At 45.0% G+C, this 27,293-nt stretch overlaps 1 protein-coding gene across 2 annotated transcripts in view; it reads left to right on the forward strand.

Annotated features, from left to right (window-relative positions):
- Positions 1–6,788: 6,788 nt before the first annotated feature.
- The window catches only part of THEM6 (thioesterase superfamily member 6), an 82,454-nt gene continuing 61,949 nt past the window's right edge, over positions 6,789–27,293 (forward strand). For both annotated transcript variants that reach the window (XR_003854960.1, XM_029592140.1), the window contains exon 1: positions 6,789–7,429. Coding sequence is in view for 1 of the 2 variants with exons in the window: in XM_029592140.1 (XP_029448000.1) it covers positions 6,926–7,429 (504 nt within the window). In the remaining variant the exon portion in view is untranslated. The remainder of the gene's footprint in view (positions 7,430–27,293) is intronic.

Consider the following 27,293-nt stretch of genomic DNA (forward strand, 5'->3'; position numbering starts at 1 on the left):
CAATGCAGAGAAAGGTAATTTACAGATATAGCAAAGGCAATAGTTGCAATAATGTAATCTTACTGTTATTAGGAGGGCAGCTAACGGTTCAGGTTTCTCTCTTTGTCTGTCCTTCTGCTATCTCACCCCTATGCCTCTGCTCATATACCCTTTTCGTCTGCACATCAGAAGGTACGTTTTCATAGATGCATACGATTTCTCAGAACATACTGGCTTTCTCTTGCGATTCTAACTCCCTCACCACAGGTCTACACCTCTGGCGTTTACTCCTCCTTTCCCACGCTTGTTTTGCAGTCACATGATGTGAGGTTGGTTTGAGAATGCAGAGTTGAACGAGACATACCTTCTCGATATATCCTAAGCCAAGCTTGCCAACGTTAGGTCAAGAAATCCCATTACAGGATGTGATCGTATTAGATGATTTTAAAGTGGTCAAACAGGTGAATAAGAAAGGCAGTGACAAAAACCAGCTTGGATGTATAAGTAGAGGAATGGTCACGTAATGGATGAACAGAAAAGGCCACTAGGTGGAGCTCTTACTCTTTGCAACACACACACAAAATTTACAGTTAGTTCTGAATCTGTAAACTTCCCTGAACTGGCTCAGCATCACAGTCAATATAACATTTGTCTTCGAGAACACAGCACGAGGAAAGTTATTTGGTGGAGCTCAAACTTACATCTGTACTGACTTATTGATCTCTCAGCCCTGGCTTTTATAATACTCCTGGGGGAATTCTTGCGGGGAAAAAATGAAAATTTTGCACCAAAACTTAAAAATTCTGCACACACGTTTTCTAAACTCTGCACATTTGGGAAGTTTGTTCAAGAACAGTTATCAGACTCTGCATGCTGTGATGTTGAATAATGTCTTCTTTATTAGCGTGAACCTTAGGCTTGTTTCAGTGCAAAACACCATGGTCTCAATGATTGATGGGGTCTTTCTCTCGACAGCCCACTACCCTGTTATCTGCAGTCTCCCTCTCTCAATGCTCCTCCTCATTTGTCTCTCAGAGAAAAAAACCCTCCCCTCCCTTTCCCGTCTTACTGTCTAAAAACTGACTCGCTGAACATGTTGCCTCCTCAGTCCTCTACTTTTTGGCCCATATTACCGTTAACACCACACCCAGCTCTTCCACCTCATTGGCAAATTTTGCTTCTTCCTCTTTTGCATCAGTCTGCAAGCCTCAGATGCTGACACTGACTCCTCGCATAAGAGATACAAGCCACATGTAATTGTAATGCCACTGGACTCAGCAGGGCGGTCAGAATGGGCTGAATGTTGCCCACTGGCCACAGTTTGGGGACCCCTGCTCTATAGCTTGATGTCAGAAGGGACAGAGAGAGCCATGTCTGCTTTTACACATTGCCTGCACGAAAGAGTGCATCTGATTTTTGTATGAAAATGGGATTTACATCTCAGTGCATGCAGTGGGATAAAATTAGGACTTGGCTCAGCCTATCTTTTTTCACTTCAAGCTCTGCAGTTACTCCATAGATAACTAGCGTAGGGATTCACAAATCCAGTCTTTTAAGTACTCATAAAGGTTTGGTTTCAGGATTCCAAAGTGGGTTCAGAAGAGAGCACAGCACCAAGACCACTCTGATGTCAGTTGCTGATTTTGTGCTGTGAGAACTGGACCAGAAACACCCAGTAATTCTGGTTTTAAGATATTTCAGGGGCCTTTGACTCCATTCTGCATAGTGTTCTGTTACAGAGATTAGAGCACATAGGTAAAGGTGGTAAGGTGGGCCAGTAGTTCTCAATTTTGGTGGAGCGTAGTCAATTAGTATGGTTGAGCAAGATTTGCTCCAGTTGGAAGCAAGTCTATTATGGAGTATCTCAGGGCTCTTCCTTATCCCCTATACTTATTAATATATATCTACAACCGTTGTGTGATCTTTTGGAGAAAATAAAGGGCTTTCTTTAGGCTTCTAACTGATGATATTCAGCTTAGTATTCCTCAACTGAGAAAACATGTCCATTATTTCTTCTACCTTGGATTCAATAAACCAATTGGTTAAAAATGAATGGTCTTTTACTGAACATAGCCAAGACAGAGATGATCCTCACTGAGCATGTAAATGGTTTTATTGCTAACTATGCATATCATTGATGTACGTCTTCTTTCAGAGCTGTTTAGATGTCACAAACACACATCAGAGTGGAGGTAAAACTCTCGACGTCACTTACTGAGCATGAGAGAAACTTGGTCCTCACTCAACGTTGTTTCCTCGTCACCAGCAAATCCCAGATGAACTAGCAGTAGCATTGCAAACATGCACTCCATTGTAATGATTTAAAAAGTCTGCAGGCACACACTATCTATTCTTTGACGTCAATGTTTCCAAAAACGGAATCCCCGGTGCAATAATTACACAATGCATCCACCAACAGGCTCGTTTCCCGCCCCACCATAGATCTGAAGATGAGGGGGGAGTAGAGCTAGGGGTGCGGAACTGAATTGCTAAAGGCAGGGTTGGAGGAGGATGGACAAAATAGAGGCAGTCCCTGCTCAATGGAGCTTACAATCTAGTTAAAACACTCAAATAATTTATAGTAATCACTTAAGTATTACAGTAAAACGTTTCACGTGAGAGGGTCAGGATCAGAAAGAGTCAAGGGTTTTTGGATTTAAAAGCAATCTCAAAGAGGGGGGATCTTTAAGCAGACTTGAAGACAACCCAAACAGGTTTGGTTTTCAAAGCAAATTATGCAAATTAACCTGGTTGGCTGAACAAATATACCTCATGAATATGCATTGTTGGTATCCTGAAAACCAAACCTTTATGAGTACTTAAAAGACTGGATTTGTGAATCCCTACGCTAGTTATCTATGGAGTAACTGCAGAGCTTGAAGTGAAAAAAGATAGGCTGAGCCAAGTCCTAATTTTATCCCACTGCATGCACTGAGATGTAAATCCCGTTTTCATACAAAAATCAGATGCACTCTTTCGTGCAGGCAATGTGTAAAAGCAGATATGGCTCTCTCTGTCCCTTCTGACATCAAGCTATAGAGCAGGGGTCCCCAAACTGTGGCCAGTGGGCAACATTCAGCCCATTCTAACCGCCCTGCTGAGTCCAGGGGCATTACAATTACATGTGGCTCTTATCTCTTATGCAAGGAGTCAGTGTCAGCATCTGAGGCTTGCAGACTGATGGAAAAGAGGAAGAAGCAAAGTGTGCCAATGAGGTGGAAGAGCTGGGTGTGGTGTTCACGGTAATATGGGCCAAAAAGTAGAGGACTGAGGAGGCAGCATGTTCAGCGAGTCAGTTTTTAGACAGTCAGAAGGGAAAGGTAAGGGAGGGTTTTTTTCTCTGAGAAACTGAGGAGGAGCATTGAGAGAGGGAGACTGCAGATAACAGGGTAGTGGGTTGTCGAGAGAAAGATCCCCATCAATCACTGAGACCATGGTGTTTTGCACTGAAACAAGCCTAAGGTTCACGCTAATAAAGAAGACATTATTCAACATCACAGCATGCAGAGTCTGATAACTGTTCTTGAACAAACTTCCCATGCATTTCAAATCACCAAAAAGGGTCAAGGTGGACGGTCATCCCTTCCTGCCCACAACCCGGCCCCAACACACCCAGTGATTGGAAATACTTCAATATCACCTTTGTTAGTCTGGGGATCCTTCTGAACCCTTAGTAGGGTGTTTTAAGTCCAAAGGGCACACAATCTAATTTATATTTTCAGAGCTGCTCCAGCTAATCATTTACTCCCATGCTGATTTTTAATCTCTGGAGGGGGAAGGGGACCTCTTTTTATGGGCCACAAGCTCTTACTTGTGGCCCAGTTGATGAAAAAAGGTCACCAGTGTGTGTACAGTCATTTAGTGCTTCCCATGAGGGGAGAGGCTGTAATAACTCAGACAGGACCAGGTCTGGGAGTTAAAATAAAGTTTACTGATTAATAAAGTTAAACTCTATTTGTCCAAAAATATGAGTGTGCATCTGACTGATGGTACAGGGTTTCTCTCTGTGCAGGTAGGCGTCCTTATCACAGACCTCTGGGTAGAGCCCATGGTGATTTTAAATGAACTAACGCCCCCAGCGGCCGTGCTGTGGGAATCCTAGTGGAGAGGTCCCCTTTGCTTTGCAAAAATCCTACCTTCAGAGATCTTCTTCCCCACGGACACCTAGCCTTAGGTGGAAATTTGGATGGGATCTCCTTCTCTTGTTCTTTCTTCCTTTGGTTATGCTGTTACTTTATTTCTCAGCGGTTATTTCAGGTGATTTCTCTTGTGAAAAAATTTGGGGACCAGGCTATTAATCCCGGTTGCCAAAGGATGTGGTCAGTGCAGTTAGTATAGCTGTGTTTAAAAAAGGTTTGGTAAGTTCTTGGAGGAGAAGTCCATTAACTGCTATTAATCAGATTGACTTAGAGAATAGCCTCTGCAATTACTGGCATCAGTAGCATGGGATCTTCTTGGTGTTTGGGTAATTGCCAGGTGCTTATAACCTGGATTGGCCACTGTTGGAAACAGGATGCTGGGCTTGATGGACACTTGGTCTGACCCAGTATGGCAATTTCTTATGATCCTGCGCTGAAATCCCAGTGGAGAAGGGGATCCAAAAACCTCCCCAACACACTTTAGTTCCAAAAAATGCTTTAAACCTTAATCTGGATGGCTTCTCTACCGTCACAATCTCTTGCAGCAGAATCCTAGGCACTAATTCTGCTAATCTCACTAGGCAGCTTGCCTACCTAGTGAGATTAAGCTCACAGGTATTTGGTCCCCTGAAGAGAGCCCCTTACAAGGGCCCTCTGGCACGGTGAGGGTGAGCACGGTGAGGTATCGCTTCTTTGGGCAAGGCTGGGAGGCCCTACCAGACTGTGGGAAAAAATGCTTCTCTACTCTGCAGCTGCTCTCTCTAACGGAACCCCCTGACTGTTAAAATGGCTGGGCTAAATAGCACAGAGTCACTGAAATCAAAGCTTCCTGGTGGGAGGGACTGAAGGGGTGCATGGCTCCCACTAAGTATGTTCTAAATACAGGGATAGTGGCATTTAGTGACCCAACCCGTTGGAGCTGCCACACTTCTATTGGGACACCCTAGGGCAGTAAGTAAAAAGAGCTCCAATAGCTATTTTGGCCTTGGATGTTACATAACCAGTAGATAATCCAGTTTGACTAATTAAACATAAAATAAAAGCTACTACTTGCAACATGTTTATTCTTATACCTAATTACTTAAATTTAGTACAGTGACCAAAACTCCTTCTTGCATCATTTGGCAGTGTGAGGCTTGCTGTAAGGCCAAGCTTGCAAGTGAGAAAGGCAAACAGCTGGACTGCTACACAAAACATACTAGCAGAATGTCTCACCTCGGTCACAAATACAAAAATAGTGAGACCCATCCCAAATACAGAATAAGTGGCCACAGACTAGAAACAGGAATATGCAGACAAAAACTGAACTGGAAACGCCAGGAAGCCAGACGCTGTATGCAATACAACACTGGAAAAAAGAAATACATTTACTCCTGGGCTGTGCTAAATAGAAAAGTAAAAAACATGCACATTTCCAAAAGCTGATACATTTAAAAAAAAAATAAAAAAAAATTCAGATTTCCAACAAATGAATGAGCAAAAAAAACCTCTTTATGATCCTGAAGGAGGAGGAGACTATTTTTAAGGGGGTGCGAAGACCACCCCACCCCTTAAAGAAAACGTAAAGAGGAAAGAAAGGAAAAGACTAATAAGGGGGGGGAGGGAAGAAACCAAATGCCACAGGTCACCCTGTGGCCTAAATCCACCCATCACCACTTACCTTCCTGGCCTCTGAGGGTGCAGGCACAGGTGCCGTGTCCAGCACTGTCCCCTGGTTCCCCTCCACAGCAAGGGGGGGGGGGGGTAGGAAGGGGTCAACAACCTCGAGGGGGGGGGGGCGCCAATCATTTTTGGGGGTGGGGGGTGGAAGAGGACAGGGCGTGGGGGGTCCCTTTAGGGATCAGGGGTAGGGGGGGTTCCCTCACCCCCTCACAATTTCTGAGAGGAGGCGGCGAGGGGATACTCAAAAAGTGCACAATTTAAAAAGCAAAACTACAACGGAAGAAAATTAAATCTTTGGGACTAACTTTCTTTCAGCACCTATAGCCCTGAACAAATTTGCCCGGGGCCGGCAGAATATAAACGATTTTAAATGAATAAAAATAGATGGCATCCTGCCAGCAACCCAAAACTGAAACCGGAACAGCGACAATAGGCCCCACCATCTAAAACCTGAGCCACGTCCCAGATACTGTATAGTCCGCAACGTGTAATTTTACGTGGCTTGTTACCATTTTGCAATTTTTTTTTTTTCCTTACCATTTTAAACCATTCTGTAATGCTACTCTGGCAACGCACGTGAACCTATCACACCCGTGAAGGTTGAGGCGGCTGCAAGCTTCCAGCCCAAGTTCTAGCAGCTGTTGCCGGAGGCGGGGCAGAGCGTGCTGACGTCAGAGCGCCGCAGGCGCACGCGCGCGGTCTGCGGGGAGCCCTGACAGCTCGCCGAGCAGGAACCGGCTTTTTTCTTGCTATGCACTTTCCGCCCTCTCTAACACAAGCCCAGAGGCAGGTCGCCGGCTACCATGCGGGCTCCGTTTCCCCTACACTTCTACCACTGTTGCTATTACCGTGACTGTTAAGAAGAATGAGCGGAGCGCTGCTTCCACGTTTAATCTCCCGGCGTATCGGCGGTTAACGGTCCGCCTGATTAGCGAGCGACCGCGCAGGTGCGCGAGCCGGCTTTTGCACCTAAAAGTCAAACCTCCCCCTCCCCTCTTTTTTTTTTTTTTGTTAGGCGCGATTTCACAGCTCGCGCCTACCTCTAATCTTCCTAACGTCTTGTACCGTCGGACTCTGCTCCGCCAGGCAGACGCGCACGCGCGCACCCCTCGTTCCCCAGCCGCCTCGCGCCGAGGAGGACCGCGATGTGGGCGCTGCTGACCGCCCTCTCGGCGGCCGCCTTCTTCGCCCTGCTGGACGGCTGGTACTTCCTGCGCGCCTCGCTGGTTCTGGCGCGCTCCCGCCTGCAGCCGGCCGTGCGGGACCTGCTGCGCGAGCACAGCTTCTCGGGCCTGGTGCTGCCGCACGACCTCGACCTGCTGCTGCACATGAACAACGCGCGCTACCTGCGCGAGGCCGACCTGGCACGCTTCGCCCACTTCACGCGCAGCGGCCTGCTGGGGGCCCTGCGCGCGCTGGGCGCCGGCATCGTGATGGGCGGCTGCGCCGTGCGCTACCGCCGCTCGCTGCGCCTGCTTCAGCGCTTCCACATCCGCTCGCGCCTCCTCTGCTGGGACGAGCGCGCCTTCTACGTGGAGCAGCGCTTCGTCACGCCGGCCGACGGCTTCGTCTGCGCCGTGCTGCTCAACCGCCAGCACGTGCAGGGCAGCAGCCCCGAGCAGGTGGTGCAGTTCCTGTGCAAGAAGAAGGTGAGCGGCGGCGGTGGGGACCGCACGGTTTGGGGATGGTTTTTTTTTTTTTGTTTTTTTTCCAACAGCTCGGCGGTAGAGGGCGCTGTCCGACGGAGCTCGGGTTGTTGGGGGGAGGACGTTTGTGCTTTCAATTGTTCTACTGTTGTTTGTGGGCGCATGAGATGGGGGGGGGGGGGTCCTGTCGGCTTTGCATCTTTCCAGATTTTGTGACATGGATGTAGTTCCGATTTTAGCCTTGCAGTGGGTTGGAGCTGCTGCTGTGCAGGCCCAGCTGACAGGTGTCTGGCCACGTGACTTCTTTGAATGGCGGAGGGGTAAGGGAAGGTCTTGGCTGCTTTGAAGGGAGTACAGGAGGTCAGCGCGTTCAGGTAAACTGGGTCGTCTCCAGTTAGGGCCTTGAATATTGGTGTCAGGCTTTTACATTTAACCCGGTGTAGTCTTGTTTAGCCAGTGAAGCTCGTGTAGGATGGACTTGACCCGATCCTGTCATTTTAAGTGCTTCTCTTCCCATGTCCATCTGTTGACTAGCACATTTCAATGATATGGTGAGGGCAAGATCTCTTGCACCATGCAGGGACCATCCTCGAGCAGTGGGCAGACCAGCAGATACTGCATAGTCGGCTTCCTTCCACAATGCCTGTTCTCGAGTTTGGTGGAATTATTTTGATTGATAGTCCTACTAGTGCCATACACCAAATAAACTATTGTCTGTGGTGAAAGTGCCATACAAAAATAAATACATATATTTTGTAGAAAGAGGCCGGTGAACAACACCTTAAGTTCTGCGATGTCACTGTGAAAGCACCCATGCTGTATTTAAAACAGAAATACTAACTAGGTTATAAAATGACTCAGTTTTTCTGTTTTTAGACTTTCCAGTCTCCTTGTGTCTTATATGTCAGTTTCTTATTTTGTTCATATATTTTCACAGGATTTTATAACTTCAAAGGATTTTGACAGTCCTGTTTGAAATTAAACTCCCTCCTAAGTGTAATACTTTTCCATGTATCATAGAAATATAACATATGACGGGATATGTTATATATAACATATATATTTCCCCAGGTGTCCTACATGGTTGGAACAGTCCTTATATTTTTTTATTTTGGTTTTTATATACCGGATGTTCCTGTATAATATACATATATATATAACATATATATATATAACTAACATATATGTGTTATATATAACATATATGTGTTATATATAACATATATGTGTTATATATATAACATATATATGTGTTATATATGTGTATATTATACAGGAACATCCGGTATATAAAAACCAAAATAAAAAAAATATAAGGACTGTTCCAACCATGTAGGACACCTGGGGAAATACTGTACAGAAAAATTTAAAATTCTGCAAAAGTCTGCATACTTTATATTGGTTGAATTTAAAATGTAATACAGAAAAGTTATTATTCAAAGATGCAGAATTCCCCAAAAGTTCACTATGACCCTTCCGCACTCTCTCCCTACTCCCCTGGCCAGACCCCAACTCCTCTGTTCTCCACTCTCTCTCCCATTCCCCCTCCAGTCTCAACCTCTTCCACTCTGTTTCCACTCCCCAGCCCACACTCCCAGAGTTTGACCCCTCTTTCATACTGCCCTGAATACAGGCTTCCTCTGGTCGCCTTGCACATGCACACCCTCACACAGGCTCTCTTTCTCTCTCTCACACACACAAGCTTGTTGAAATGTGGAAACTACTCTATGGATTTGGCTGAAATTTGACATGTGGAATTGAAACTAGAAGTGCTTGGGTAATTGGGGGATGACTGCATTGGGGGGGGTATGCATAATTAGGGGTTGACTGGAATGTGTACCTGCATAGTTGAGGTTTATCTACTATGGTTATCTACTATGAGGGTCGGTATAAAAAACTGCTAAATAAAAATAATAAATAAAGGTTTGCCTGCAGCAAGTGTGGATAAGGATAATCGTTTTTTCTTGCAGGCTTTATGTTTGACTCTTTTTTTTATTGGCCAATACAGTTTTTTCACTTATTGGCCCAGTAACCAAAAAAAGAAGAAAATTGTGACTGCAATTTGACTTTAATGCTCCCCTTTATTTCAGAGACTCCCTTTCTCACATACACACATACCTAATACCTCTCTCACTCACACATACAGGCTCCCAATCTTTCACTCAAGCTCTTTCCCTCTCTCTGTCACACACAGCACCCTCACAGACACAGTGCCACACTTATTTCTTTCTTTCTCAAACCGTCTTGTCTTTCACTGGCTTTCTTTCTTTTCCTGTCATCTTCAGCTGTGAGCTTGCAGCCCACTGGGCGCATCTCCAAATTCAATCTGTGAAAATTCTGCATTCTGTAGTTGTGCAGAATTAATCTAGTCTATTCAGTTTAATTCCTATTGCATTACCTTAAGTCCCCAGTTCTTTTAATGCTTCTTTCACCTCCACTGGAAGGCTATCCCATGCGATGGCTGACTTTTCTGTGAATAAATACTTCCTAATATTGCTGTTTATCACTTTTGATCCATATTATCACCTTTTGTTTTACAACTTCCATTCCATTCAAAAGTTTTATTCAATATTAGTTACGTCTTTCAGGTATTTGAATGTTTCTGTTGTATTTTCTTGACTCTTCTCCTTTCTAAGATATACATATTGTGACAGGCTCTTGCACATAACCTGTTACAAAGGCTTGCTGCATCACCCAAAAACAAGAGCACTTGCAGTAAACATGTCTTTATTGTCCATTTAAACGTCCTTCACAAACTACAATAGATTTCCATGTCCCTAAGGGCACTCTGGACATGTATGTACAACAAGCATTTGAACTGAGGTAGCTATTTACTATATGCAGCAACCAAAAATGCCCTTCACTGCTTTCTCTTGTCCCATGTACAGCCCCTATCAGTAGCCTTTCCTTTTACAGGGGTAACCTCCACCCAGAGTGGCAACTCTCGTCTGCTAGGGTCTCCTCTGATCAGCCTCACACTGCTGGGTTTAAACTCATGTTTGAAGGCTGTTGCCACCTGGATTAAGGAGAATCTAGAGAAAATGGAAGCGTTATGGCCGAATAAAAATCGTGTTCCTGTTATTGTTTTCCTCCAATGCCTGATGATTATCTTCCCCTTGAAGCAAAGCGATCACAACTCTGGCCTTACCTTTTCTTTCTCCATGTAGTTTACAGAGTATATAAACACTTGTAGAAAGGTGTTTGCAAAACTTCATTTTACCTCCTGCAGTGTTTTTTTGTAAACTTGAGATTTTAAATCTGCAGTTCATTCCCTTGATTCTAGAGTAGACTATTGTAATTCCTTGTCGGGCTACCAAACCAGTCTTATTTATAGACTTCAGTTAGTGTTATGTTGCACGTCCCCTGTACTTAAAAAGAAGCCTTACCTTCCGGGGTGCCAAACTCATTTCAGTGATGAACCAGATTTGATAGAAATTTAGTTGAAGCAGGTTGTACTAAATACCCCTACCCTACTCTGATGTAGCTGATTTTGGGGAGCAGGATCTCCTCCAGTGCTTCGGCCAGCCAGAGCCGAATTTCAACTGGAGTTCTGGCAAAAATACATTTTAAATATAAAAAATGGCATGAAAATAAAAAAGATCTTTGAGAGCTTTTCAAGCAATCCCTCATTTATTTAAATCACTGCCCCACAGGTGAGTCGTGACCTTTTTAGGGTTTTTTGTTGTTGTTGTTGGTTTTAAATTACTCACTAGTCCCCCAGTCTTCCTAATATTGCCAGCCGGCACACAATCCTTTGCATTTGGTTGTTAGCTTTCCCTTTGCGCTCCAGCACTGCCTGGAAACCCTGCTGTGTGTGGCTGAAACTCATTAATCCCAGATCCAGTGCTTTTACGCTGGTGGCTGTTGCCTGCGCCATTGTAGTCTCGATGCCCACAGGTCCCTGCACAGTTGCAGTACAAACTTTCCCAACCACTTCAGGTTTGCTGCTGCTGCTGCACTGATTGCTTCACTGTTAACTTAAGTCACTGTTGCCAGCCCTCCAGTCAGCAGGAGTTGCTACTTTGGCTTCCTCTTCTGTGTCGCACGATTGCAGCAGGAGCTGTCCACAGTGCTTCTGCTGCTGCCGCTTACTCCAAGGATCAACTGGCCAGAGCTCTGAGGTGTGTGCAGCTTGACCTTGGCTTCTGGGGCAGAATTTGATGGACCAGATGAAGGAACTTGGTGGGCCTCAAAAATGGCCCCCGGGTTGTGTGTGTGGTACTACTCCACACAGACTTTATAGTCCACACTGGATGTTTGCTTGAATTTCCCTTCTTAAAGGACCGCCAACTGACAAATACCCATAAAAGACCTTTTTCATATGTGGTGGCTACACTTTCGAACATTTTTCCTAAAAGTTATTACAGCAAGGTTTTAATGTTCAGCTGACTACATCTTGGTTATTCAAGCATGCCTTTTATTTTATTTATTTTATTTATTTTAAGTTTTTCTATACCGGCATTCACGAAAGAAATCGCATCATGCCGGTTTACACATAACAAGTGGTGAGGAAACAAAATAATAATAATTAGTAATAATAAACTTTAACAGGTGTTTGATAAGAACCTTTGAATTATAGGGTTTGGTTATATCAGATTTTTATGTTCTTTTCACTTTCATTGTTGTATTTTTGTTTCTTATAATTAGAAATTATGGAATAGCGAACCATAAATGAGATGAGGTTAAATTGAATTTATTATCCTGTTTCATTTAATATAGTTGATGTTTTATCTGGTATGAATTTTAATACTTTCACTTTGGACTTTTACCGGAAAGGAGATTTATAAATTTAATAAAATAACTTGCAGCAGCTGCCTTTCCGATTTTTTTTTATTTTTTTTTTCCTTGCAGGAATGACGCACGAAACCTGATCTCCCACTCCCACCAGCTGGGCCTCACATAGTTTCCTTGGATTGGCCTCTGCTGCTCTGGGAGATCTCTACTTTTTTCTCTGGTTGTCTCCTCTTCTAGGAGAAGGCTCTGCTCTCTAACCTCACCTGAATCCTCAATTAATATCTTGGCCCTTCTCCTGTCAGTTTATCCTCTCTCTTCTGGAGCACAGCTCCCAGTAACTTCTGAACTCTGGTTCTGTTAACATGGCAGTACTTTTTTCTCTCTCACTTTTGCCTTTGTACAGATTAAGGTCAGACACATGCAGCAAAGGAGTGAGAAACAGACTTTAGAAAGGGTTAACTGCCTCCATTGGTTGCATCATAGGTCACCAGTTGAAGATAGTTCTTGTGAAGCATAGATTGGTTTGTACCATATCTTAGGTATGTGGATGCCTTAGAGCTTATCACAGAAGGTTAATGCAATATAGAAGTGTTAAAGTGTCATAGCATATAGCATGTTTTACTGGGCTATGCTCCTGACAACTGGCAGCAGAGTGCATTGTTTGCTGCTTAGTGGTGGTAGAACAGGATTTATTTTTGAGGCCTCAGGATGTGACGCATTGACATTTTTTTTCCCAAAATACTCTTAACTTTCGCCAACTTCATCTTTGGCTGCGTTTGAGAAACACTGGGATAGATAGAATGGCTGTGTGATTGATTATACACCAGTATCCTTTCTGGTCAAGATCTCATGAAGCTTGGGAAACGGGAGTTGAGAGATCCACATTGCCCCATACTGATTGAGGCAGTTGTGGTGATATGTGACACCACCATATGCTCTTATTTTTCTGTACCCTCATTTCTAGAATGCCTTCTTTAATAACCCTTCGTATCTTACTCCTTACTTCCTCCAACCCTCCATTCCTCTCTCCATATTTTCCCCCTCCCTGCCCGTGGCTGTCTCCCTCAGCTAATCTAATGGAGCAGCGAGAGTCTGCCCCGCCACTGTCAACAGCTCTGTACCGGCATCACATCATTTTCAAAACTCACAGGCTAGCATCTCCTGGCTGCTGATCCTTGTGCAAGATCAGGAGCCAAGAACTGCTGACTCATGAGATGCTCGTGGTGCTGGCACAAAGATGTGCTGCTCCTTCTGTATTCTGGTGAGAATTGATGGCATGGCAGTACAGGCTACGTGGGTTTGTAACATGCATGGCAGCAGATGGTATGTGCCATGGCTGCGCACATGCGCAACTTAGGAGCATTGATCCACATAAGTTTTGTTTTGTTTTTTCTTGGGGTCTAACTAATCACTTAATGAAATAATTATTTTACTCGATCTGTACACTCCTGATTGGATAATTTTATGCTTTTGTCCTTTTGATTATGACTGTTATGAATGTGTATTTGTAAATCACTTAGAACAGTTGAGATAGGTGGTCTATACATTTTTTACATTACAAATCTTTTCTGTGGGTGAGCATACAGTTTAGAACTGACTGCAGATTGCACCTCTTTTTGCTATTCCCTGGTACGATAACCTGGAGAGACATTACCAGTATTGCTTTTGTATTTATTATAGTACTCAAAAAGCAGTGCACTTTGCAACAAATTACATACAAGTACAATGAGTTCCTTTCCAAAAGACTTGTTAATGGATACTTGAGGCAGTGGGAGATAATGTGACTTGTCTATTGTTACAGTAAGTTTCAGTAGTAAAATAAAAACAGGATTTCCTAGCATGCAGACAGATGGATTCAGACCAGTGGAGACGGAGCAAGCCGACATCACAGTATATATAACCCTGCCAGTATTCTGTATCGCCAGCAGATGGTGAACGTGCATCTCCCTATAGGGATGACTTTGAGCTTTTTGAAAGGAGAAATTCTAAATTCAGGAAAAGAAAGCCCTGCTCTCCTGGGGTGTTATCTAAAGGTCCCTCCCCCAGTTGAGAATTCCTGAGGTGATTTCCATGAACTAGCAGCTAAGTCCGGTAGCTGGGTTTTCCCAGCGTGGAGTTAGCTGCTAGTTCAGCTGAAAGGCAACGGGTGCAGGAGGCCAAGCACAGCAGTTACGGCAGATGCCCTCTCCCCCCGCGGCCGGGGACCATGTCTGTACTCGGCTGGTAAGCGCTGAGCTCAGCTGAAGTTTAAAAAAAAAAAAAAGTTTTACCTGAATCAGAGACAGTGGTTTCAGGGCTTCTTCCGGTCTCCGTTCTCAGCATGTTGTGCTGACTTTCGTTCCCGCCCCAAGGTGAGCTAGGCCCCGCATTTAGGATTTTTTTTCTTGCATGCCACGTGGTAGGCCGCAGCAGCCATTTTCCCGCGCTGTTTTGCATGTTCTGCCCTCTATAGGCCGTCAGTGTACACATTGTGCGCTCCTTTTTTACGTGCTTAACTTGGCGCACAGGATGTGCATGCATCTTGCCGCGCTTTCTTCTAGGCACTTACTTTTTGGGCACATTTCATTTTTGATTGTGAGCCGTTCCGTCGCACCTTTACTGCAGCGATGGCGCCAGTAAGCAAGAAGCCTAAGTGTTTTCCTATTTGTGTTACCTGACGTTTTAGGGCTTCTCAGCCTGCCCTGGTTTCTAACCTGTGTTGGCGCTGTTCAGACGCTCAGGGAGAGTTGTCTCCCTTGGATTTTGCTAAGCCTGGCTCTTCCCTTTCTGATGATGGGTTGGTCACAGCCTTGACTAGTGGGACGCCAGATCTCTGTTCTCCCTTGACTGGCTCCTCCGCTAGTGAGGGCAGTTCTGTGCAACCAGTTCCAGTTCTTTCTGGGCTTGGTCTGGACCCTGGCTGCTTTTTCTTGGGTGGAATTTTTTCAAGGCTTACAAACCTTTCTTCAGATGCAGTCCTCCACTTCCCCCATTTCTGACCGCTCGGACCCTCAGTCAGTGGCTTCTTCCTCTTCCAGTCCTATGCTTAAGCACTGGGGCTTGACTCTGCTCCCTGCAGGTGTTCCCAACAGGAATCCAGATGGCACCGATGATGAGGTTGATCCTGATTCCCTGGAAGATGGGGAAATTCCTCCAGGGCTGGAACCGTAGCGAACCATGATGCGGTTCTTTGCCGGCCCTTATTTCCCAGACCTTGAAACAGCTGGGAGTTCCTGGTTCGGATGCTGTGGCAGAGCCAAGGAAGAATCCCATTTTGGTTTCCTTACGTAAAGCCTCTTGTTTTTTCCTGGTGATGGATGCCATCCAGGAACTGATTGATCTAGAATGGGATTCCCCAGAAGCAAATTTTAAAGGGGGTCAGAAATCGAAAGGCATATGCCCCCTGGAGTCAGTTGTGAGAGAGCGTTTACATTTTCCCAAAGTGGATGCTTTGGTATGTGCCATGTGTAAGAGGACGACTATCCCCGGAGAGGGAGGAGCAGCCTTGAAGGATGTGCATGATAGAAGGATTGAGGCTGTTCTTAAGCAAGCCTTTGAGGCAGTGGCAATGAATTTACAGATTGCCTCCTGTTGCGCCCTAGTAGTGAGATCTTATCTGCTTCCCTCTTAGGAGGTGGTTGAGTCTGGAGGGAATTCCAGAGCGGTTATGGAGCTGCTGCCACCTTTTTAGCAGATGCAGGCTGTGATTTGGTCTTGACCTCAGCCACTGGAATGGCTTCGGTGATAACAGCCAGGCATCAACTCTGTGAAATTGGTCCTTAAAGGCTCGCTCTTGTTTTGGAGAAACTGGCCAGTTTGGAGAAACTGGCCAGTAAGTGGGGCGAGTCTCTGGTGCCTCGGTTGCTGGAGAATAAGAAACAGTTACAGCGCCCCTTTGGTATGTGGAGTCGTTTCCGGGGTTCCAGGCATTTTCGTTCCTACAGAGGGATGACCTTTCAGTGGACTCGGCTTTTCAGTAGGTCCCCAAAAGCCCAAGAGAGGAGTGGGCTCAGGTAATGGACTTCCCGAGCTTCCCAATGAAGGTTTGCGACCCACCTTCCAGAACAGGAAATAGGGTGGCAACTCTCTTTCTCTTTTATCGGAGGTGGGTCAAGATCACGTCGGACCAATGGGTCCTGGAGATGATACGCAAAGGGTATGCACTGGAATTTCGCAGTATTCCTCGGGACATGTTCATGGTGTCCCCTTGCCATTCCCCGCAGAAGAAGCATGCAGTGTTCACGCTTTAAAGGCTCCTCAGACTGAGGGCTGTGGTTCCAATGCCCACATCTCAAAGTATGGGGCGCTATTTCATTAATTTTGTTATGCCCAAGAAGGAGGGCTCCTTTCCTCCCATCTTGGATCTCAAGAGAGTCAGCCGTCACTTGTAGGTGACTCATTTTCGAATAGAAACCTTACACTCTGTAATAATGGCGGAGCAGTCAGAATTTCTAACCTCCTTGGATCTGTCGGAGGCTTACCTTCATATTCCCATCCGATTGGAACATCAACGCTTTCTACGCTTTGTAGTGTTGGAGCGCCATTATCAGTTTTGGGCACTGCCTTTTGGTCTAGCCACTGCTCCCAGAACGTTTTCCAAGATTATGGTGGTGGTAGTGGCGGCCTTGCAAAAAGAAGGAATCCTGGTGCACCCGTATTTGGATGAGTGGTGATTGGAGGCAAGTCTCATGAAGAGAGCCTCCTGGTGACACACAAGGCAATCTCCTTATTGCAGTTCAGTTGGGTGGTGAACCTGACCAAGAGCAATCTCCAACGAATCCCAGTCATTGGAGTATCTGGGATTCTGGTTCGACATGGGACAGGGCAGAGCTTTCCTACTGAAAGTTTAGATCCAGAGATTAATATTTGAAGTGCGTCAGTTGACGAACACCATATGCCCCAACAGTGTGGTTCTACCTACAGATGCTCGGCTTGATGGCAGGTACCTTGGAATTGGTGCTTTGGGCAAAGGCCCATATGCGTCCTCTTCAGCGCTCTATGCTATCTCGTTGGAACCCACAGTCTCAGGATTATGCGGTACGGCTCCAGTTGCCGATGAAAATCTGCTCCCGCCTCCAATGGTGGTTGGAGGAGGTCTAGTTGGTACTCACAAAAGATGTGAGTTTCCACGGTTTGGGGGGGGGGGGTGCTCACTGTCTGGAGTTAACGGCCCAGGGGTGCTTGAATGCCGGAGTTCTGCTGGAACATCATGCACCTGGAGGCCTAGGTGGTATGGCTGGCATACTTGCAATTCAGCCACAGGCTGCTGAATCAAGCAGTTTGCATGATATTGGACAACACGACGAAGGTGACCTATATCAATCGCCAGGGAGGAACAGAGAGCCAGCAAGTATCACAGGAAATAGACCAGCTGATGGAATGGGCAGAAAGTTATCTGCAGATTTCTGCCTCTCACATTGCAGGAAAAGACAAAGTAAGAATGGACTTCCTCAACAGGAAGAGTCTGGACCCAGGAGAGTGGGTGGTGTTAGCTGGACCACCAGGGACTTTTGCCAAATCTTGGGGAGGGTCAGGAGAGTGGGGGGTTGTAGTTAATTACATTTTTTTTTTTTTTATATATTCCTTCCATAAGACGCACAGGCATTTTCCCCCCCATTTTGGGGGGGAAAAAAGTGCATCTTTTATGGAGCAAAAAATACGGTATATCCCCTGTTTTGTTGCATGCCATGCTTATAGCCAGACCAGCCCCAATCTGTTATAAGAACATAAGAAAATGCCATACTGGGTCAGACCAAGGGTCCATCAAGCCCAGCATCCTGTTTCCAACAGTGGCCAATCCAGGCCATAAGAACCTGGCAAGTACCCTGGCAAGTACCCAAAAACTAACCAGTAAACCACCAGGCTTGGGTGATGCCCCCTGGTGGCACCAAACCTCTCTCTTCTAGCTCGTAGAGATTTTGCTCTACTGAGCATGTGTGGGATTTCCTGCATAGCCGTTGCCCCTTGAGATCCCTCAGTCTTTTTTTTTTTTTTTTGTCTGCACTGGGACATGGATGGACTTCTGTCTTTTCAGTATTTTTCTGTACTTTGTTTTTTACATTGCCTCACTGCTTCAGCAGCCCCCCAACAGCACTTTTCAGTGCTATCTGTTCAATTAATGTTTAAAAAAAAAAAGTGTAAAATAAAAAATAACTGAGAAAATTGAAAAATGGAGTCTCAAGAGGCTTTAAAGCCTGTTCTTGTGTGCGCCTGATGTCTGTGATGGACACTTATGACTAATGCTATCGGTGTTTGGGACCCAACCATGACCAGCCTGGCTGTCAGGAACTGCCTCAAGGAAAGAGTTTGCATCGACACAGGAGTCAAACTGCTGGGATGTCTTGGGTCTCGACAAAAGCGTCAAGGAAGATTGTGAAATTGCTAGAAGCCCTTGTGCTCCAGGAGAATAATGTCTCGACACCCTGGAAGGAGATCTGCAGTAACACTCCGATGTTCCAGGTGAGGAAGGCCTTGGAGATTTATGGCTTTCGGGTTTATGGTCAGCCGGCTTCACTGGAGCAGAGGCACTAGACACTATAGACGTTGAGCGCGTCAGAGGAATTGAAGCTGGGATTGTCTGTGCAGGATGCTTCCACCAGGTAGAGGTCCAGAAGCTCCTGGAGCACCGGCCGATAGAACAGGTCCCTCCAGATCAGATCAACATAGGGTTTACCTCCCAGTGTTTTCTCATCCTAAAAATAATTGTGAGCTTCCGCCCAATCCTGGACTTTCGCAAGCTGAATACCTTTCTGCAACAAGACAAATTTCAGATGAATTCCTTGGGCACTATTTTGCCATTAATTCAGAAGGGAGACTGGCTGTGTTCCTTGGATCTTCAGGATGTATATGTGACATTCCAATTCATACGTCCTGTTGGAAATACCTGTAATTCCAGGTGAGTGGAATGCACTACCAATACAGGGTGCTTACCTTCAGCCTTTCCGCTGCACCACGGATCTTCCCTAAGTGTCTAGTAGTGGAGGCAGCGCATCTTCGCTGACAAGGAATCCAGATCTTTCCTTACCTGGACGATTGGCTGATAACTGCTCCTTCCAAAGAAGAAGCCTACAAATCCCTACTGGACACTGTCAAGCTTCAGGGTCTTGGATTCTTAATCAACTTCGAAAAGTCACACCTGACTCTCACTCAATCTCCACAGTTCATAAAAACACATCCAGCCACCCTAACTGCCAGAGCGTACTTGCCATAGGAAAGGCAGGTAAGTCTGTGCATATGTGAATCGACTCCTCCATCAGATTGTGATGGCTCGCCAACTGCTTGTTGTGCTGGGACACATGCAACTGCGACACGTGGTGCTGTTCACACGTCTGCACGTGTGACACCTGCAGTGGGGACTCAGGGTGCAGTGGTTCAACGATAACCACTTACACACCCAGTTCTACCTACTCTAAAAATAAAGGAAGTCCTGGTGTGGCTCCACTTGAGGCCCATCGGGGAGCATGCTCCACTGCTTGCTGTTCCATAATTGCATCCTACTCACCTCAGATGCATCCATTGTTGGATGGGGGAACACGTGTGCTCTCTTTGCAAATGCAGGGGACCTGGACACATGCAGAAAGATTGCTCCACATCTCTCAGATAATAGAAGGACCAGGGGGCATTCCATGAAGTTAGCAAGTAGCTCATTTAAAAGAAATTGAAGAAAATTCTTTTTCACTCAGCACATAGTTAAGCTCTGGAATTCATTGCCAGAGGATGTGGTTATGGGAGTTACTGTAACTAACTGGGTTTAAAAAAGGTTTGGATAAATTCCTAGAGGAAGAATCCATAAACTGCTATTAATTAATATTTCTTTCTTTCTTTCTTTATTTAAAGTCTTTTCTATACCATCGCAACGGTTTACATGTAGGCACCTAAGTGAGTTTGGAGTAAGCGTACTATAATATGTTCTAACAGGTGCCATTAAGTTTCGGTTACATTAAATCATAAAAATACGTACAAATGTTTAGTGATGTAGAAGGTACTTTTACAGGTCAAAAAAAATCACATTTACTGTGCTATACTATTACATTCATTGTGTTCTCAATTTGTTAAATTATTGTAATGCACATTTATGAGAATAGTGCTGTTTGCCGGTGCTCTTCTGTTTATTCCAGTGTTTAAGCAGTAGTAGCTTGAGATTTGTTTTTTTGGGTACTTGCCAGGTGCTTGTGACTTGGATTAGCCACTGTTGGAAACAGGATACTGGGCTTGATGGATCCTTGGTCTGACCAAGTATGGCGCATCTTTTATGTTCTTATGACAAGGTGGTGCTGCGAACTAACCCTAAACTTCTGCCAAAAGTGATATCATCATTCCATATTAATCAAAACATTCTATTGCCTACCTTCTTCCATCGCCCTCATGCTCATCAGGGGGAAAAGGACTTGCATACACTGGACTGCAAATGGGCACGGGCATGCTACAAGCAGAAAATGGAGATTTTCCCCAAATCCTCACAGCTCTTACAACCCCTAATTGCATGGGAGTTTCTGTGGCAAAAAGGACGATGGCAAATTGGCTGGTGGGCTGCATTCACCACTATTACAATGCAACATGCCTTCAACTCGGTGGCTCAGTTCATGCCTACCAGATTCGAGCCACAGCGATGTCCATGGTGCCATGATCTACACTACATACTTCCTCCACCCACTGTTGCCTGGACAAGCAAGCAGAGGTGGACAGCGCTGTGGGAAGAGCAGTGCTGTTGTAAGTTCTTCCGTCCTAGTCTGATCTCCACTGCAGGACGACAGGATGGAAACAAAAAATCACTTGTATCATTTAGCTTCGCAACCCTTAGCTGGGGACTCCTAAGATCATGGCTAATTCAGCCTGCTTATTGATGGGGAAAAAAGCGAGTTTGCTTATCGTAAACTTTGTTTTCCATAGATAGCCGGATGAATTAGCCATGAGCTACCCACCCATCTCCCTGGAGTTCAGATGGGATTCCTTTCTATTACTACATGCAGACTGTGAGCGATCGCAAGATGCAACAGTCATATGGGAAATCCCACACATAGTCGGTAAAGCAAAAGCACTACGAGCGAGGGGAGAGAGGTCCGATTCAGTACCACCAAGCGGCCTTGCCCAAGTTCATGGCTAATTCATCCTTGTATCTAGGGAAAACACTGTTTACGGTAAGCAAACTCGCTTTTCCTGCGTGTAGGAGCCCATCTCATTATTGCATGAGCAATGTTGATAGCCAGACTTGCATTGCTGAAATTTGCACGGTTGCAATATGGTATTCATTTCACACATTCACCCAGCACTGTGCGTTCCCTCACTTTAGGACACTAAATTTGACTTGATATGCCAGCAGTTGTTGCAGAGGTGTAATGTGTGTTTTCTTGCACTAGCGTCACTTATGTTGGTTTTATGTGCAGTGTTACCATCTTTATTGCTTTCAATTTTTTTTTCTCTGTCAGAGGAAGAAGGAAAAAATATTACAATTAAGTTTTATGTTTGTATATTGCTCTTAACAAGCTAATCCCACCTATGTGATGCTTGCATTTTGTTTGGTTTTGGGTTTTTTTTGTTGGGTTGTTTGTTTTTTTTTGAGAGTACACACATACCGGTTATTGTTCTCTGGAACATTCTGATTTAGTCACACGTCACCACCTCTGTTTGGCAGTCATCCATTTTTCCATCTGCTGATGAAAGGAACTGAGACATTGGTCTCTAGTGCTATAACTCTATTAATAATGTGAGTTTATGCAAAAATTCCAGAGCTTGGGAGAAGTGCCCCAAGTTGGCATGTGACCCTTTTTGGAGAACAGCAATCACAGTCCACCAATGACTCTTCATGGCCTTCTGTTCTAAATATCTCTGTGCTATCTGCATTTCTTCAGCTGTTTGTGCTGTGTACACATGCACCAGGATAGTGCCTACATGGATTTTTTAAAATGTAATTTAATCTACAGCAAAATAAAAGGTTATCAATATAAGAAACTATTTTAATAGTAGAAAGGTTGTAATCCTTACTCGCATTAAAGTTCACCTGTTTATGGGGGACTGAATTATTTCAAATAACATGTAACAGTAATATACAAAGTAAGCAAAATATATATCAAACTTGGATAATAGCAAAATTATTATTGTGATCCTAATCATCTTAGAAAATGTGATTTGTAAAATGTTTCCTGAACATTAAATGTTATGAATTCTGTCAGAATCCGATTTTGCAACAGCTAAACCTATAAGTAATTTATGGTCTCAAATCCTATATTACTTTTTCACCCCTATGAATCTGCAAATTACCTATGTATTTTTTCCTAATCTTGTGGAATCTCAGTGAATGTAATTACTAAAATGTACCCTTCAAATCAAGGTTGTTTTGTTTCATAGACATGACTCTTCTGTATCGGATTTGTATAGCTATTGCTATGTCTGGAAAGACTAGGAAATACTAGGACCTATGATATTTAATATAACACTTCTTGACATGATCATGCCAGATGTATAGCCCACTCCTGAGCAGATAAACAGCAGAAATCCTGTTTCTCAGTTGACATGCAGGATGAAATCGGTCACAACAGTCATCTGATGGTCCCAACACAGCTGCTATATTAGAGCTCAGAAGGTGTTTCTGAGCATGTGTGGGGATTCCTGTGTACAGTTGCTGCTTTGTGAGTTTCTCAGGTTACTACATGGACATGAACCCTCAATCGCTTAACAGATTTTCACTGCTTTCAGTTTTCTACTCTTTGTGAATTTTTTTTGTGTGCTGTTGCTTCAGCAGCCTTCAAAAGAATTTGCAAGTTCTATGAAAAAAAAAAAAAATATATATATATCTGCTATCAAAAAGATAAATCAGTCAGTGGCTTTAAAAACCTGCATTTTGAGCACCAGATGTCCATCACAGACACTCACGCTATCTACTACCACTGCCTGGGCATCGACACTGATGGTCCGAAATGCTCCAGTTGTGCTCGGATGTACCACGGGTGCCCCAGACCTGCACTTGGAAAATGGAGGACCTGCAAAAAGTGGTATCAGGTAAAGCCCTGAAGTCAAGAAGGCAAGAGGGTGGGCAGTGGAGCCATTCTGCCTCCTAGAGTGAGGTCTCTTCTGGTTCCTAGCATCATAAGAGACCACGCAAATCATGTCAGTAGTTTGTTTCCTCATTGTCTCACAGGCTTGTTGGGAAAGCTTGTCACCTCCCTTCATTGGTGTCATTTCATGGATCAGCCACAGGTAGGGTTTGAGCACAATGTGGAAGTCCAGGGTGTGGGGCAAGGCACAGAGAAGAGCACCTAAACAGTGTGGTGCATCCCTTCTGTGGTAGACAAGCGCAATACCAATCAAGATGGTGCCGTCTACACTTGGTTCCATTAGGGCAGGATCCCTCTCGATGCTGTGGAGGGCACCATCAGTGTCGTCAGTGAGAACTCTTTGGTGCAGCTGGCACCTTCCTCAGTGGTGAAGAAGACCTCCATGATGCTGGGCAGTCTATTCTTCCTGGGTATTCCATCTTTGATGCCAATTATAATACCTTCAGTTGCATTGGTGCAGAATATATAGGCACTGGGCAAGGTGCACCTAGCTCCATCGGCGTGGAGCACCTTGATGCTGGGGAGTGAGCTGTATGTGTCTCTGGATTGTTAGAGTATTGGTGAGGAGAAAATCACCGCAGTGTGCTAACTAGAGGAGTGCATCGGTGCCAGGTGTTTCCTGGGCTCAAGTGCTTGCTTCAGCTAGTTCATCTTCAGCACCATCAGCCATTATGGTGCCTAGTAAGGTCAAACCCGTGTGTGTGTCAGAGTGGGAGGAGATCTCCCCACTTCTTCTGATGCAGAGGATCCCTCTGCAGATCTGGCCCAGCTGTCAGAGGTAGTAAAAAATATATTTGCTGCCTCGTGTCCAGAGGACCAGAGAGGCAGAATGGAATTGCTGTTTGGGCACAGCTGTGTTCAAGGGAGTTCCAAAGGCATTCCAGTCTCTACGTAAGGTGCTTTTCCATAAGAAGTGATTTCTGTCAATGTCACAGTTGATTCTCCTCCCAGGAATTTGGAGGAAAAAGGAGCAGACTCTGTTCAGAGTTCCTATCTGTCTTCTCTCCATCAAACAGAGATTCTCCTCTCTGAGCCCCCTTCTTCATCTAAGTCATGGATTATTGTGCTGTATTGGTCTGAGGATGGGGGTCTACAGGGATTCCTTCCAATCCTACATTGTCCTTGCCAAGATACACCTTGTCTCCTGTGGAACTCAATTATTCTCAGTTAGTGGGGAAGATAAGTACACTGTCCATTTATCTCAGGAAAGAAGCTGATCCAAGGGTGGATATCTTTAGCATCTGCAGTTCATTCAGCCCCCAAAAAAGACAACTTGCATGCTGGTCCAAGGACTTTTGAGGGATCTTCAGCTGAAAATGTGGCAGAAGCTCATGTCATATTTGTCAGTGGGATGCAGAATTGATCTTATATACAGAGATCAGGCCTAGCTTGAGATTGTGTCATCAACTCTTGTAGTGGAGTTGGCACTGAAGCAAGCTAAGTGCTCTATGGAGCATTTTAATGTACCAATTGGGAAAGATCCGAAGGCTCTGGATGCTGTCAGGAAGAATGTTTTTGGGTTTTTTTTCTCAATGGTCAGTTTTTAGTGCAAGGATTGCAACTCGCCAGCTCTTCATTGTACAGGACATGCATGAATATATGCCGAAGCTAAAATCTCTGGCAGACTCTGAGAACCTTCATCAAGAAGGCTTTCAGCAGCCCTGGGAGATGTGGAAGAATATAGTAAACAGCCGATCCAGTCCACTTGTGAGGCTTTTGTCATTATGGCCAGATCTTTGTTGGCGTCCATTGCGCAAGAGGTTTGCCCACTTCAAGGGATGTGGGGTGGGGGAGAATGTTCAAAATCAACTGGCAGATGCCCTATGCACAGGAGAGAACCTCTTTAGGGACAAAGTAAAGGAGATGGTATCATTGATCATGGAGCACCGTTCCACTCTGCAGTCACTGCCCATGGTAACAGGAGAACAGTTCACACCCGTATGTGCACACCTCTCCTACAAGTGCCCCTTCTTTCAGAGGAGGACATTTTGCCCTTTCCAGAGGCATGAAGTTCCTCCTGCTTATTCTCAAAGGCTGGCAGAGGGAAAGGTAGCAACCTAAAATTCACCGGCAGCTGCAGCCTAAGTGTGGGCCTAATTTATTATTATTTTTTTTTTTTTAAATGCCTCTTGCACGCCAGTTGTATGTTTCCCCATCTCCTCTGATAGGAAGAGAGAATCCAACTCTTCTTGCTGGAGTTGAGTTGCATCACAAAGGACAAGTGGAACCCAAGAATTGTGGAGCATGGCTATTGCTTGCACTTCTTGTGCCCTCTGAACCGGGGGAAGTAGGCCTCCAGGTCTGACTCTGCCCAGTTGGTTTAGCTGTAGCTGGAGATAACATCCCTTGTACAGCAGAAAGCTATAGATTCTCTCCTAAAGAGTGTGGCATAGGGCTGTACTCCCTGTTCTTCTTGATCCAGGCCCATCCTGAATCTGTGAACTTGAAGAAGTTGCTAGTTCAGGAAAGGTTCAAGATTTGATTTACGCCTTACAATTTACCATTTAATTGAAAGACTGGATGTGTGCTCTGGACCTGAAGGATGCTTATATTCACATCCTTATTCATCAGAGATTCCTCAGATTTGTGGTGGAGGGTATACGCTATCAACACAAGATTCTCTCATTTTGGGCCATTGGCCATACTAAGGGTGTTTCACAGAATGCCTAGCAGTTGTAGTTGCTTAGCTACAGCAACAGGAAATCTGTGTTCCTGGATAATTGATTGACGGGCTCCACCCCAATAGGTATTCTGGAGTACATCAGGTTCGTCAGTCCCTATGATTCATTATCAATTTTCCAAAGTTCATTTTGATTCCATCTCAAATTATCTAGTTTATAGGAGTCTGGATTGACTTGCTTCAGGAGAAGGCTGTCGATGCAGAGTGCCAAGACTCACAAGGTTCCTTCAGCAACGAGACCACTCATTGGCAGGATTGATCCTTGTCCTCCTGGGTCCCATGGCGGCTGCAATCCACATAGTTCCTCTGATCTGCCTTTATATGCATGACCTCCAGTAAATCCTCAAGGATCAGTGAGATCACTTGCCTCAATCACTATCATAAATGTTATCTGTGTCTCTAGAGGTAAGGGCATTTCTGCACTACTGGATGGACCCAGAGAATCTTGCACTAGGCCTTCCATTGAGGCTTCTAGTGCACCAGGTGCTTCTGTCTAGACACTTCGACCAGAGGATGGGGAGCAATCACAAGTGCTTCATAGACCCAAGGAATGTAGCCAGAAGCAGAAAACAGCCTTTTGGACCTAAATTGTCTGTATCGCTCTTATCTCCTGGGTGTCCAGAATATGCTGACACACCAGCACAGCTGAGTCTTGCAGCCTGACAAGTGGTCCCTGGATTAAGGAATTGCAAACTGAGTCTGTTCCTTCATTGGAGAACTCTGGTGATCGACCTGTTTGTACCAAAGGATAACTGGAAAGTCAGACAGTTCTGTTCTAAGAGACCAAGCAGCTGCAGATCAGCTCCTAATGCTTTTGCACTTGATTGGCGTGTCAGTCTACTCTATGCATGTTCTCAAAGTTTTTTTTTCTCATTGTCAGGACCATCCAGAAGGTCCTTCAAGAAAGGATAATGATCATTCTTGTAACCCCAGCCTAGCCTCATCATTTGTTGTATCCTTATATTCTCTGTCTGTTGGGGATGTCTCTGACCCTTATGCAAGAGGATGGAAAACTCTGGCAATCAAATCTTCCTTCCTTGGCCATCACAGTGGGGATGTTAACACAAGGTAGTATCCTGCTGGCACCTTCCCAGGGAGGTGGAGCTCATTCTCATTTTGTTTAAGAAGACTTGCATTAGGAGATCTTATAGTTTCAAGCAGAGGTTCTCGAGATGGTTTGATTCCATTCTTCTGGACCTCTTTAATTGTGGTTCGAGGGATCATCTCCAATATCTCCCCCCCCCCCCCCCCTTATCTGGTCTCAAAATACATCTCCATGCCATCACGGCCTATCACCAGTAAGTGGATGAATCTCCTATCTCGCTCCACCTTTTAGTATCCAAGTTCACAAAGAGATTGTGGCATACCAAGCTTCCAGTCAGTAAACCACCAGTACCATGGGATCTCAGAATGATCTTGGCTC

This window comes from Rhinatrema bivittatum, chromosome 2, assembly GCF_901001135.1.
Source record: "Rhinatrema bivittatum chromosome 2, aRhiBiv1.1, whole genome shotgun sequence".
In the NCBI taxonomy this organism is placed as follows: domain Eukaryota; kingdom Metazoa; phylum Chordata; class Amphibia; order Gymnophiona; family Rhinatrematidae; genus Rhinatrema; species Rhinatrema bivittatum.